A 12,794-nucleotide genomic window follows, 5' to 3' on the forward strand; every position below is an offset into this window, starting at 1 on the left:
AAACCCACCAAGACAGTCGTGAAGAGGGCACAACAACGCCCTTTCCCCCGTCGMGAGACTGAAAAGATGTGGCATGGGTCCGCAGATCCGTAAAAAGACCTACAGCTGCACCATCGAGAGCAACCAACCGTAACGCTCTACAGACGCTAGTGCGTGCAACCCAGTACATCACTGGGGCCAAGCTTCCTGCCATCCAGGACCTACAGTATATACTAGGCAGTGTCAGAGAAAGGCCCAAAAAATTGTCAAAGACTCCAGTCTAGGTCCAAAAGGCTCCTCAACAGCTTCTACCCCCAACAGCTTCTACCCCCAAGCCATACGACTGCTGAATAATTAATCCCCCCCTTTGTTTTTAAACTGCTGCTACTCGCTGTTTATTCTCTATGCATAGCCACTTTACCCCTACCTACATGTACAAATTACCTCGACTAACCTGTACCCCCGCACATTGACTCGGTACTGGTACCCCCTGTATATAGCCTCGTTATTGTTATTTTATTGTGTTCTTTTTTTTMTTGTAAATATTTTCTTAATTCTATTTTCTTAAAACTGCATTGTTTGTTAAGATCTTGTAAGCAAGCATTTCACCTTTAGTYTTCGGCATATGTGACAAATAAAATTTGAGAGAGAGAGAGATATAAAGATAGAAACTGTCACTGGCGTGGACCTCCTGGGCCATCTCTTGTATCCTTCTTTTCTTTTGAAGTGCTTTCTGCCCGAGTGGAGTTAGGCTGCAGTGAGTTGGGAGCTAGTGGGAGAGGATTGGTCTCTATGGTGTCTTTTACAAAGGAAGCGAGGAGGAGAGCTGTGTGGAGCTTTCAGGGAGCCCTTAAGTTGATGGAGGACTGTGATGATCTAGTGTATTAAATAGGCCAAGCTGTGCTACTGGGAGCCCAGAGAGACTTGGTACTCCGTTGTCTGGGAGAGGGCCCCTGTGTTCTTCTGTACTGGCAGATTCAACACTTCAAAAGTAGGCTGCTAAAGTACATTGGGTGTGAATGCCCTGAATGTACTGTATGCAAGCTCGTCAGGGGTCAGCATTTCTGAATATATACAAATAGTTAATGGAATGTTTCTGAAATAATAACCAGGCATGGTGTKCACAGTTTAGGTGATAACAATAACCTACAATAAACGCAAGGAAAAGCAGAGAAAGCAATATGCTCATCTCCAACATCCAAGCAGCTTTGGCACGTGGGTTTTTCTGTTGCTCATTAGAAAAACGACATTCAGGCTTGGAGGTGTGTATTCTAACCGATTCCACGTTTGGTTAATGATGTTTGTCCCCCATGAGACACTGTAGAGGCAGTAGCCTATTTCAATGCATCAAAATCTCCAGAATGAATCTCAGATAACTCAAGAAATCTGTAAATTATTTTGACGTTTTTGCCGAAGATGATTTAGTTGCACAATTTTACATCTAACTAAGGTGTTTGGTGCAGTATTTCTCAAGTAAAAAAATGTGCAATGTGTTGTCTTATGTAAACTAAGTCGGGCTGCTGTGCAGGTCTGTATCATTATGCTATTGGATAGAGAGCAATCACTGCAGCTGTTCACCCCATGTTAGTGGGCAAATGTACATCATCAAATCAAAACCCAACCATCATTTACCCGTTGTGTGGCACAGATGTTCCCAACTCCGTTTTAGACGAGACTTTATGACCAAATTATTGTATTTACAWTTGTTAGTCGATTTTGACACTAGAATAACTGTTTATGACTCATATTGATGTCATATAGGCCATTTTCAAAGGGATTAGTTTCTTTTAAAGGCAGTTGCTCTAAAGAAAATAGAAAATATGTGACTGTCAGACTTCTGCCCCCTCAACCATGTGTTGAGGGGGCAGACTGCTCCCCACTCTCTTTCTCTCTCTCCAGAGCCAGGACTGTTATGTGATGTTTCTGTTCTTCCGTCTGGGCTGAGGGAGAGAGGAGAGGAGKGGTGGGACCAGTCAGCCTCTGCTTCAACCTCTTAGGCTCTCTTTTGCTCCCACTCCCACATCCCTAGCCCCCCTAACCCCTCAGAGGACCACAGGAGTGAAGCCTCAGGGGTAGAATGATGTGCAGCATTTACTGCACCAACAAGGCTTGTGCTACTGGAAGAGTGGGTCTATCTATGAGTTGACAATGACCTTCAGTTCACTTCTCTCCCACACAACCCCAGCCTAACCCCTCAGAGGAACACAGGAACAACTCAACGCCTTCAACAGACCCTACATCCACTCCCTCCTAGCACCAGCCTGGTTGGCCCAGTAGGTATTGCAGCACGTCAGTCTCCTACTCCCAGCATATGTACGTGTGCAGTCTTTACCCACCGGTCTAAAGTACACTCACATCTCCTCAGATGGCGGGGACATTTACCATTAATGCTTTCTTTGTCTCCTTATTTCATTAAAATGACATTATACATGTGTGCCATTACATAGTATAGGCAAATTACGGACAGGAACTTTGCATGACATGCACATAATTCATATGTATTGGGATGTTATATTTTCTGAGTGGGGAGTAACTGAAACACGTACACAGATATATGTATAGATGCCAAGCACAGTTGATGCATGGCAAAGATGCACAGATGAATATCCACTGGATTGGTAGATACTGGTGAATAACGATGATATCTTTCATTTCAATTTACGGAGAAACTGTAGTGGTTAGTCATCAATGTACACAATAGGACTTTCCTCTCAGTAAACATGATGATATTTAAGTGGGTTTTGTTAGTAAATAACWGTTTGTGTTGGGTCTCAATCATTTGTGAGGATGCCAAAGTGGGCTATAATTGTTCACACTTCTGACAAATTGAGAGGAGGAGAAGAGAGAAGGAGCAGGCTCATTTCACACCTAATGTGAAACGATTAGGCCGATGATTTTGGTGGAGTTCAATTATGATGATGGTGGGGATGATGTTCTTTCAGAGAACATGTGATGCTAATAGAGTCGTGATTAAACAGCCGTCCGTATTCTGCAGGTGAAAATCACAGCGTTAATAACCCGCAGAGCCAGCTCAGTTAATTTGCTGGGACATTTTCACATATCCCGTCTCCCTGTTCTCCCTCATAAATATGTGTAGAGATGAGTTACATCTCTGAGTAAAACTGAGAAGTTCAAGGCTACGTCATTGTGTTTATTGTGTTCAGTGTTTCCTCGGGGTACAGGAAATGAAATGAAGAGGAAATATTTTCAAGATGGAGCTGAAGTTGTTAGAAATTAATTTAGATTTACAATCGCTCCAATTAACAGAAAATAAACTGTATAACCAGTTTGAACAGTATAACCCTGACGGAAAAACCACATGAATTCACGCAAAAATATTTGTTTTCGGGGACACTTCACGTGACATTTTACATATGAAAACATGTATTTTTGGAACACTTCACATAATGAGTCATTATGATACACACAGTGCTTTTAACATACAGTGTTTCATCCTACATATTTGACATACATGACATGTTTATTCATACAGTAATTATTATTCAATGCGTACTCACCTGGGCTTTGAACTCACAACCTCTTGGTTCACGGCATTCTGATATTTCTGCTACCATGTCTGTGTCAATGCCTGGTTTCACCTGTATTCCTACACTTTTGACTTCTAAGTAAATATCAGCTTGGTTAAAAATACACCCAAGAAAAACTATTATATTTGTCATTGAGTAACATCAGGAGTAACATTGAAACAGAATAATATGCCTGCCAACATTAAACTATACAGAGAACGGTGAAATTTCTGAAATAGGTCAAGGAAATCAATGATGAGAGAACAGTCAGATTAAGTGCTAACTGAAATAGCAGTGCAGATGGCACTCTTTAGCTATGTGCAGAGATGTATTATAGGTAATGAATGTGTAGAGGAACTCTACAGACTTTGCAGAACAGCAGAAAGATCAGCACACCTTGAATCCAGAGGTTGTGTGTTCAAATTTAGATGAACAGCATACTACTTACTTTAAAACTCAATACCATTTCATTACTTATAATGTTTTGGGACCATCTGAGGCCATCACGTGAGGTCCTGACGACTGGTAAAACAAATGTCTTGAGAACATCTTACAAAAATGCTAACATGGTCCTTGCCCTTATGGAAAAACAACATGAATTTCACGTGTGAACTAATGTGATCTTATGTGAAGTTAATGTGACAACATGTGACAACATGTAAAGCAACATGAAACTAAATATGTGAGGGAGGTACACCCTTCTCATATCGAACAGCAATCTGCGCTGCTCGGTCATGTTGTGAACAAGGCAGCATGATGCATCATTCAGAAACATACAACGTCTCTTTTCCATAAAATATAGACATTTCAAACTAGTTTTCATTGAGAAGGAAGATAAAGCGTATTTATCAAAAGCAATCACTTTTGCATGTAAAAACACAGAATTCGACTCGATACTCCATGTGCTTATTAACCTACGTCACTTTTGTTTTGAGCCAACTTCGGCGTTGGCTTTGAACGGGGAACCTGGCTCACCTGGCTCTTACTGTGATTTTAGCTGTGCTTTTGAATGTGTGCTAATGGATATGCTGTGTGTATACATCTGTGTGTGGTGTGTTTTTAGAGTCAACTTTATGTGATGTGTATGTTTTTAATGATTTTATGGAACCCAAGACTCCCTGGAAAACAACAGAATTGTTTCTGAGTGGAATATCCTGGCTAAAATAAATACAAATTGAGAAAAACATTTCCAGGGAGGCAGCCTGGTTCCAAAATCAATCACTTTTCACCCGGTGCCAACTCCTCCCTCCTCCCACCGGGGAAACCTGTGCCAGATAATCGAATCGCCTCAATATCTCATGTGAAGTGTTCCAAAAACACGTTTGCGGATWATTTCACATGTGAAATTTCACACGTGTGAAGTATTCTAAACACACATGGTTTCACATGATTCCCAAAATACATTTTAACATGTTAAACGTCACGTGAAATGTTCCAAAAACATYTTTTCACATGATTTTACATGTGAAATGTCACATGTGTAGTTTCATGGTATAACATGTTGACATTTTACATCCCCATGTTGTCACATTTATTTAACATGAGATCATGTTCTCACATGTGCTCACACAAGATCACATGTGTTAACATGTGGAATTCATGTGATTTTTTTTCGGTAAGGGAACAATTCTCCATAATAATACAATCTTACCTCCACAAGCAGGTAAGTGAAGAATTTCCTCTTATCTCTTGGCTCCCATCTTTCTGCGACTGCAMGCATGTTTCCGTACACCAAAATGTGGCATTAACTGTAAAATTGTATGCAAAGGGACACTAATTAGAGTTCCATTCGAAAACTGAATGTATGGTGCCTAAACCTTTATTTACAACTACTACAGTCAACCACTAGATGGCGCCTGTAAACAATCTTTGACWCGTTATCACTACTATCATAGAAAACAAAAGGGTTTCCTCCTTTAGAAACCTGGGGGCGTATTCTAAAAACAACTAAGAATAGAAGTCCCGTATTAATTATGATCAAAAAGTTACAACTTATCCTCGATCAGCACTCCTACTCTGAGACACTTTAAGTTTGCAGATCACAGATTTTTTTATTTTTTTCAATGTACTCATTCTAAATGTTTGGCATGAGTTGATATGATGTTATGTTGATTCTCTATATAAACTTTTGACAGGATTACACATTATTCTGGTCCTTAGCAGGCTATACATTGCTATCATATTCATTACCACAAGGGGGCATTGGGGAGATAGCTGAAAAGTATCTGTCATATACAGGGACYTGTTTATGATGTACAACATATTTCAGTGAATAACCTTGTGTTCAACTTCTCATGAGAGAAAGAGAGAGAGAGAGAAATGTATTTGTTTGGTTTAGTAGCTCAAAGAAACACTGTCTAGAAGAAACACTGTCTAGAAACACTGTCTACACAATCAGGCTACAATTGTTACAGGTATAAAGCACCTTCATATGAGTGATGTGAATTGAATGAGCAAATGTTAAATTAAACTTAACAACATAACACTGACCATTTTCGACCAATTAAGGATGGATTTAAGTCCAACAAACTTAGAGTGAATCACTGTGCTTTGCCTCTGGGGCATTACATTTTTAACCTTGGCCCTGTGCTTGAGTGTGCAGCATGCATCTCGATACCCTCTATGAAGTTATGCATATTAACCGAGCAGACAAGCACGGTACATCTAAAAGCAGAGACCTGATTCTAATTCCACAGCAGATGAGAAGGAATACATTCTCCAGTAACTACCAGCTCAGAATGAGATGGGGAATCATTGTGATTCAGTCTATTCCAGGACCCTTCCATAACTATACTATTCTTAACAACTGTCTCCTCATTGTTTAAACATTTTCTGCTTCTACTGTATGGTGGGCCAAACCTTGCTCTTTAAAGAGGAGCTTTTGTTTACTTGTCTTTTATGTCAGAAGGCAAAAGCTAAGTACATCAGACCAGATCATACCAGAAGAGATCAGACCAGACCAGGTTTCCCAAAATAAATCGGGCCCTGACCAGCCCAGAAACAATGTGTGAGCAGATAGTTTTGTTTTGCAGTGCACTGCACTGCTAATGCAGACAGAGTGGGTGTGTGGTGTACCCCGGTTTCAAATGCTATGTACTATAGAAACAGTCAAGGTGGGAAAGAGTGTTCTCCTCAGACACAACTTTTGTCTAGTTCTGAAAGGCCACTTATGCTGAAGGAAGAATTCCATTTTGAGCAAGATTATTATTCTATTGTATTGTATTCGATCATTGGAGTTTTTGTCATGAGAAGCCTGGGAAAAGGGTTCAATTTGGGACACAAAACAATCTCTCTCACCTCAGCAGGGAGAGCTGTACGTTTTAGCCTTGAGTTATTATGGTGTTTCCATCTACCTCGAGCTTCTGTATCTCAGTTTGTGGCCGTCTTTAATCCATTTCCACGGCAKCCTGATCATTGATCTTCTCGTGTTTTATCACCTAGCTTTAGGTAGAAAGTTATCTCAATCTCTAGAGATTCAACAACTCCTAGATCTAGTGTAGTTTTTTCCCATCGTGTTTGAGATACAGTATAAGGGTCTTATTCCATTGTGTCATAAAAGCACATTATTAGTAGATATCTCTAAACACACAGTGCCTTCTAGGCAGAACTGATTATTCTTAGGCATATTTGTTATGTTCACCTTGCTGTCAGGAAAAAGTATTGTGTGTCAAATATGAAGATATGTTAACAGTCTAAACCGTAAAATAGCAATCATCAGGTAAAAAGATAAATAAGGGATTAGGCATGAAAAATTTTCATCTGAAATTATTGCTTATGGGCAGGGGCACAACTTTCACTGGGGACAGGGGGGACATGTCCCTCCCACATTCTGAAATTGCATTTTTGTCCCCAGTTTTATCATTGGAATGTGATACAAAACGAGGCAACGGTGTGCTTTAGGACCATGCGGACGCCTCCGAGTGGTCAGGTAAACTATTTGGAGTGTTAATCCAACTGGATAAACAAAAATATATATATATATTATTATGATGCCCCCCCCACTTCTAAAACAAAATTTGCACCACTGCTTATGGGTACCTTTATATATGTGTAAAATATGACTGTTCTCAGATTTTAAATAGATTTTAGGTGTGTATTAAAATGTGTTTTCTTTTGCAAAATGCTATATCCATTGTTTAGCTGGAATGGAATGTTTGTATTATGTATATTTGACTGTGATATGTGATTGTCTCACCTAGCTATCTTATGATGAATGTAAGTCGCTCTGGATATGAGCATCTGCTAAATGACTAAAATATAAAATTGACATTTTTACATACAGATCTCACAGTACTGTATTTAATTATTGATTTTAAAATATACAGTACCAGTCAAAAGTTTGGACACACCTACTCAGGGTTTTTCTTTATTTTTACTATTTTCTAAGTTGTAGAACAGTAGTGAAAACATCACAACTATGAAATAACACATATGGAATCATGTAGTAACCAAAAAAGTAGATTCTTTTTTTAGATTCTTTTAGATTCTTCAAAGTAGCCACCCTTTGTCTTGATGACAGCTTTGCACACTATTGGCATTTTCTCAACCAGCTTCATGAGGTAGTCACCTGGAATGCATTTCAATTAATAGGAGTGCCTTGTTAAAAGTTAATATGTGGAATTTCTATCCTTCTTAATGCGTTTGAGCCAATCAGTTGTGTTGTGACAAGGTAGGGGTGTTATTCAGAAGATAGACCTATTTGGGAAAATACCAAGTCCATATTATGGCAAGAACAGCTCAAATAAGCAAACAGAAATGACAGTCCATCATTACCTTAAGACATGAAGGTCAGTCAATCCGGAAAATGTCAAGAACTTTTAAAGTTTCTTCAAGTGCAGTCACAAAACCATCAAGCACTATGATGAAACTGGCTCTCATGAGGACCACCACAGGAAAGGAAGACCCAGAGTTACCTCTGCTGCAGAGGATAAGTTCATTAGAGTTACCAGCCTCAGAAATTTCAGCCCAAATAAATGCTTCACAGAGTTCAAGTAACAGACACATCTCAACATCAACTGTTCAGAGGAGACTGTGTGAATCAGGCATTCATGGTCGAATTGCTGCAAAGAAACCACTACTAAAGGACACAAATAATAAGAAAAGACTTGCTTGAGCCAAGAAACACGAGCAATGGACATTAGACCGGTGGAAATCTGTCCTTTGGTCTGATGAGTCCAAATTTGAGATTTTTGGTTACAACCACTGTGTCTTTGTGAGACACAGAGTAGGTGAACGGATGATCTCTGCATGTGTGGTTCCCACCATTAAGCATGGAGGAAGAGGTGTGATGGTGTGGGGGTGCTTTGCTGGTGACACTGTCTGTGATTAATTTAGAATTCAGGGCACACTTAACGAGCATGGCTACCACAGCATTCTGCAGCGATACGCCATCCCATCTGGTTTGCGCTTAGTGGGACTATCATTAGTTTTTCAACAGGACAATGACCCAACACACCTCTGAGCTGTGTAAGGGCTATTTGACCAAGAAGGAGAGTGATGGAGTGCTGTACCTGATCTCCACAATCACCTGACCTCAACCCAACTGAGATGGTTTGGAATGAGTTAGACCGCAGAGGGAAGGAAAAGCAGCCAACAAGTGCTCAGCATATGTGGGAACTCCTTCAAGACTGTTGGAAAAGCATTCCAGGTGAAGCTGGTTGAGAGAATGCCAAGAGTGTGCAAAGCTATCATCAAGGCAAAGGGTAGCTACTTTGAAGAATCTAAAATCTAAAATATATTTTGATTTGACTATTTTTTGGTTACTACATGATTCCATATTTGTTATTGCATAGTTTTGATGTCTTCACTATTATTCTACAATGTAGAAAATTGTAAAAAATAAAGAAAAACCCTTGAATGAGTAGGTGTGTCCAAACTTTTGACTGGTACTGTATATAGTATTCACACCTCTTAACTTTTTTGTGTTACAACCTGAATATAAAATGGATGAGATTTTTTGGTCACTGGCCTACACATAATACCCCGTAATGTTCAAGTGGAATTATGTTTTTCTTATTTACGTTTTTTTCTTATTAATTATAGATGAAAAACTGAAATGTCTTGAGTCAATAAGTATTCAACCCCTTTGTTATGGCAATCCTAAATAAGTTCAGGAGTAAACATGTGCTTAACAAGTCGCATAACAAGTTGCATGGACTCACTCTGTGTGCAATAATGGTTTAACATGATTTTTTAATGACTACCTAATTTCTGTACCTCATACATACAATTATATGTAAGGCCCCTCAGTCGAGTAGTGAATTTCAAACACAGATTCAACCACAAAGACCAGGGAGGTTTTCCAATTCCTCGCAAAGAAGGGCACCTAATGGTAGATGGGTAAAAAAAAAAGCTGACATTTGAACATGGTCACTACAAAGATACAGGCGTCCTTCCTAACTCAGTTGCTGGAGAAGAAGGAAACCGCTCTGGGATTTCACCATGAGTCCAATGGTGACTTTAAAACAGTTACAGTGTTTAATGGCTGTTATAGGAGAAAATGGAGGATGGATCAACAACATCGTAGTTACTCCATAATACTAACCTAATTCAGAGGGGTTGGGTTAAATGCGGAAGACACATTTCAGTTGAATACATTCAGTTGGACAACTGACTAGGTATCCCCCTTTCACTTTCCCTAATTGACAGAGTGAAAAGAAGGAAGCCTGTACAGAATAAAAATATTCCAAAACTTGCATCCTGTTTAAGCGGCACTAAAGTAATACTGCGAAAAAATTGGCAAATCCAATACAACACATTACTAAGTACCACTCTCCATATTTTTAAGAATGGTGGAGGCTGCATCATGTTTTATGGGTATGCTTGTAGTTGTTAAGGATTAGGAGTTTTTCAGGATAAAAAAGAAACGGAATAAAGCAAAACTGAGGCAGAATCCTAGAGGAAAACCTGGTTCAGTCTGCTTTCTACCAGACACTGGGAGATGAATTCACCTTTCAGCAGAACAATAACCTAAAACACAAGACCAAATCTACACTGGAGTTGCTTACCAAGAAGACAGTGAATGTTCCTGAGTGGCTGAGTCACAGTTTTGACTTAAATATACTTGAAAATCTAGGGCAAGACCTGAAAATGGTTGTCTACCAATGATAAACAACCAATTTGACAGAGCTTGAAGAATTTTTAAAAGAATAATGGGCAAATGTTGCACAATCCAGGTGTGGAAAGCTCTTAGAGACTTACCAGAAAGACTCTTACCAGAAAGACAGCTGTAATCACTGCCAAAGGTGCTTCTGCAAAGTATTGACTCAGGGGTGTGAATACTTAATATAAATGAAATATTTCTGTATTTCATTTTCGATAAATGTACAAATATTTAAAAAAATATGTTTTCACTATGTCATTATTGGTTATTGTGTGTAGATGGGTGAGAAAAAAATATATTTAATCAATGTTGAATTTAGGCAGTAACACAACAACATGTGGAATAAGTCAAGGGGTATGAATACTGTTTTGATGTCACAAATGTATAATTTGTACATTTATTTCTTTAAAATGTAGTTATTTGTTACATTTGGCTGTGTAAAACCTAGCAGTACAACTTATTTATCTGAGAGTTTGACGATTATATAGCATTTAGCAAAAACATGATTATTTGACTCTCTGTATTTAAACCCTAAACTGATACATTTTAAACAAATACATGTCTGTCGTTGAACAACCCTATGCCATGATCAGATTGTGAAAAAACACACCAATCTCTTTAATAATTTATTTAAAAAATAAAAGCTAATTTTCTAACATTTTTTTAAATGGATATAGTGATTTGGAACAAAACTCTTCAAATGTAAACACTCTCAAATTCATAGACAGAGCTATGGATGCAAGGACTGACCATCCGTTATATCAAAATGATAGTTTTAATCATGTTTAAGGTTTTATATTGGTTTGCAAACATTGGAGTAAATACAAGCTTATATACTGGGTTCTGATGGGGTATGACAGTTGAAACTAAGCTCATGCCATATGTAAGTTATATTCTTCAATAATCAATCGGTACATATTTAATTTAAGGATTTAATTTAATTAATGGATGTATCAACAGCTGATTACCTCTTTAAGGGTATATTCAAATACGTCTATAAACTGCTACAGATGAATTGCATCATCAATGTTTTACTGTGCACTGTAGTACAGTGTAGGTTGAAGATTGTATCAGGGATCCATGGGTACAGTAGCCTAGCCTACAACACAATAATGATCAGAGCACCTGAAACTGTAACAAGACAGATCGTAATAAGACTATAACAACGAATGTAGTACATTGAGCCTCATTTCAAAATGGCAATACTCTGAAACTCTACCGATATGAATGTTTTAACGTTTTCTTAGCTTCCCTCCTCGATGCACACCACCACACGTCCTTAGAAAGCATAGAGCCATAGGCTATCATATGTGGTGCATTGCTGTATTTTCTCATTCTCTGCACGAACCGTAGCCTACCTAACAAAATGCAGAGCAGTTACGACTGAACATCTACCCTGCGACAATTGCGACAGTCTCTGCAGTGCTGACGGGATAACGGGAAAAAGTCCTACCTTGGACTGCTCAAGGAGTTTTAGCGACTCAACAGCTTCAGAAGTCTGAACGTGATAAATAAACAACCAGACGTGATTCATATGTTTGTATCTCTACGGACGTTTGCTTCTTGGATGTACATTTAGTGTTCTACGAATTTCCGAGGTCCCTTCTGGTGAAAATAACTCATTAATTTCAATACTTTCAGTGTCTCCGGTATGTTGTCAATTACCTTGGTGGATGCAGCTGATGCGCTAGTGCGCATGCGCAACCCGGGTCAGTCTTTTTGCTGTAATGTCATGGAAGTGAAGGCTAGTTTACACCACTGTTGCTATCGTCCCATCCCCCTTCACCTCTAACTCTTTCTCCTAGTAAAAGGTGTCCTACAGTGGCAAGAAAAAGTATGTGAACCATTTGGAATTACCTGGATTTCTGCATAAATTGATCTTCATCTAAGACACAACCATAGACAAATACACTGTGCTTAAACTAAAAACACACAAGTTATTGTATTTTTCTTGTCTATATTGGATACATCATTTAAACTTTCACAGTATAGGTTGGGGAAAGTATGTGAACCCCTAGTCTAATGACTTCTCCAAAAGCTAATTGGCGTCAGGAGTCAGCTAACCCTGAGTCCAATCAATGAGACGAGATTGGAGATGTTGGTTAGAGCTGCCCTGCACTATAAAAAAAACATAAAATTTGAGTTTGCTATTCACAAGAAGCATTGCCTGATGTGAACCATGCCTT

At 38.9% G+C, this 12,794-nt stretch overlaps 1 protein-coding gene across 1 annotated transcript in view; it reads right to left on the minus strand.

Moving 5' to 3' along the window:
• The window catches only part of plppr5b (phospholipid phosphatase related 5b), a 117,642-nt gene extending 105,360 nt beyond the window's left edge, over window positions 1-12,282 (minus strand). The window contains exons 1-2 of the mRNA XM_070446693.1: window positions 12,062-12,282; window positions 5,158-5,254 (exon numbers count right to left, since the gene is read on the minus strand). Of these exons, the coding sequence (XP_070302794.1) occupies window positions 5,158-5,226 (69 nt within the window). The 5' untranslated portion in view covers window positions 5,227-5,254; window positions 12,062-12,282. The remainder of the gene's footprint in view (window positions 1-5,157; window positions 5,255-12,061) is intronic.
• Between the last annotated feature and the right edge of the window lie 512 nt (window positions 12,283-12,794).

This window comes from Salvelinus sp. IW2-2015, linkage group LG14 (genome assembly GCF_002910315.2).
Source record: "Salvelinus sp. IW2-2015 linkage group LG14, ASM291031v2, whole genome shotgun sequence".
In the NCBI taxonomy this organism is placed as follows: domain Eukaryota; kingdom Metazoa; phylum Chordata; class Actinopteri; order Salmoniformes; family Salmonidae; genus Salvelinus; species Salvelinus sp. IW2-2015.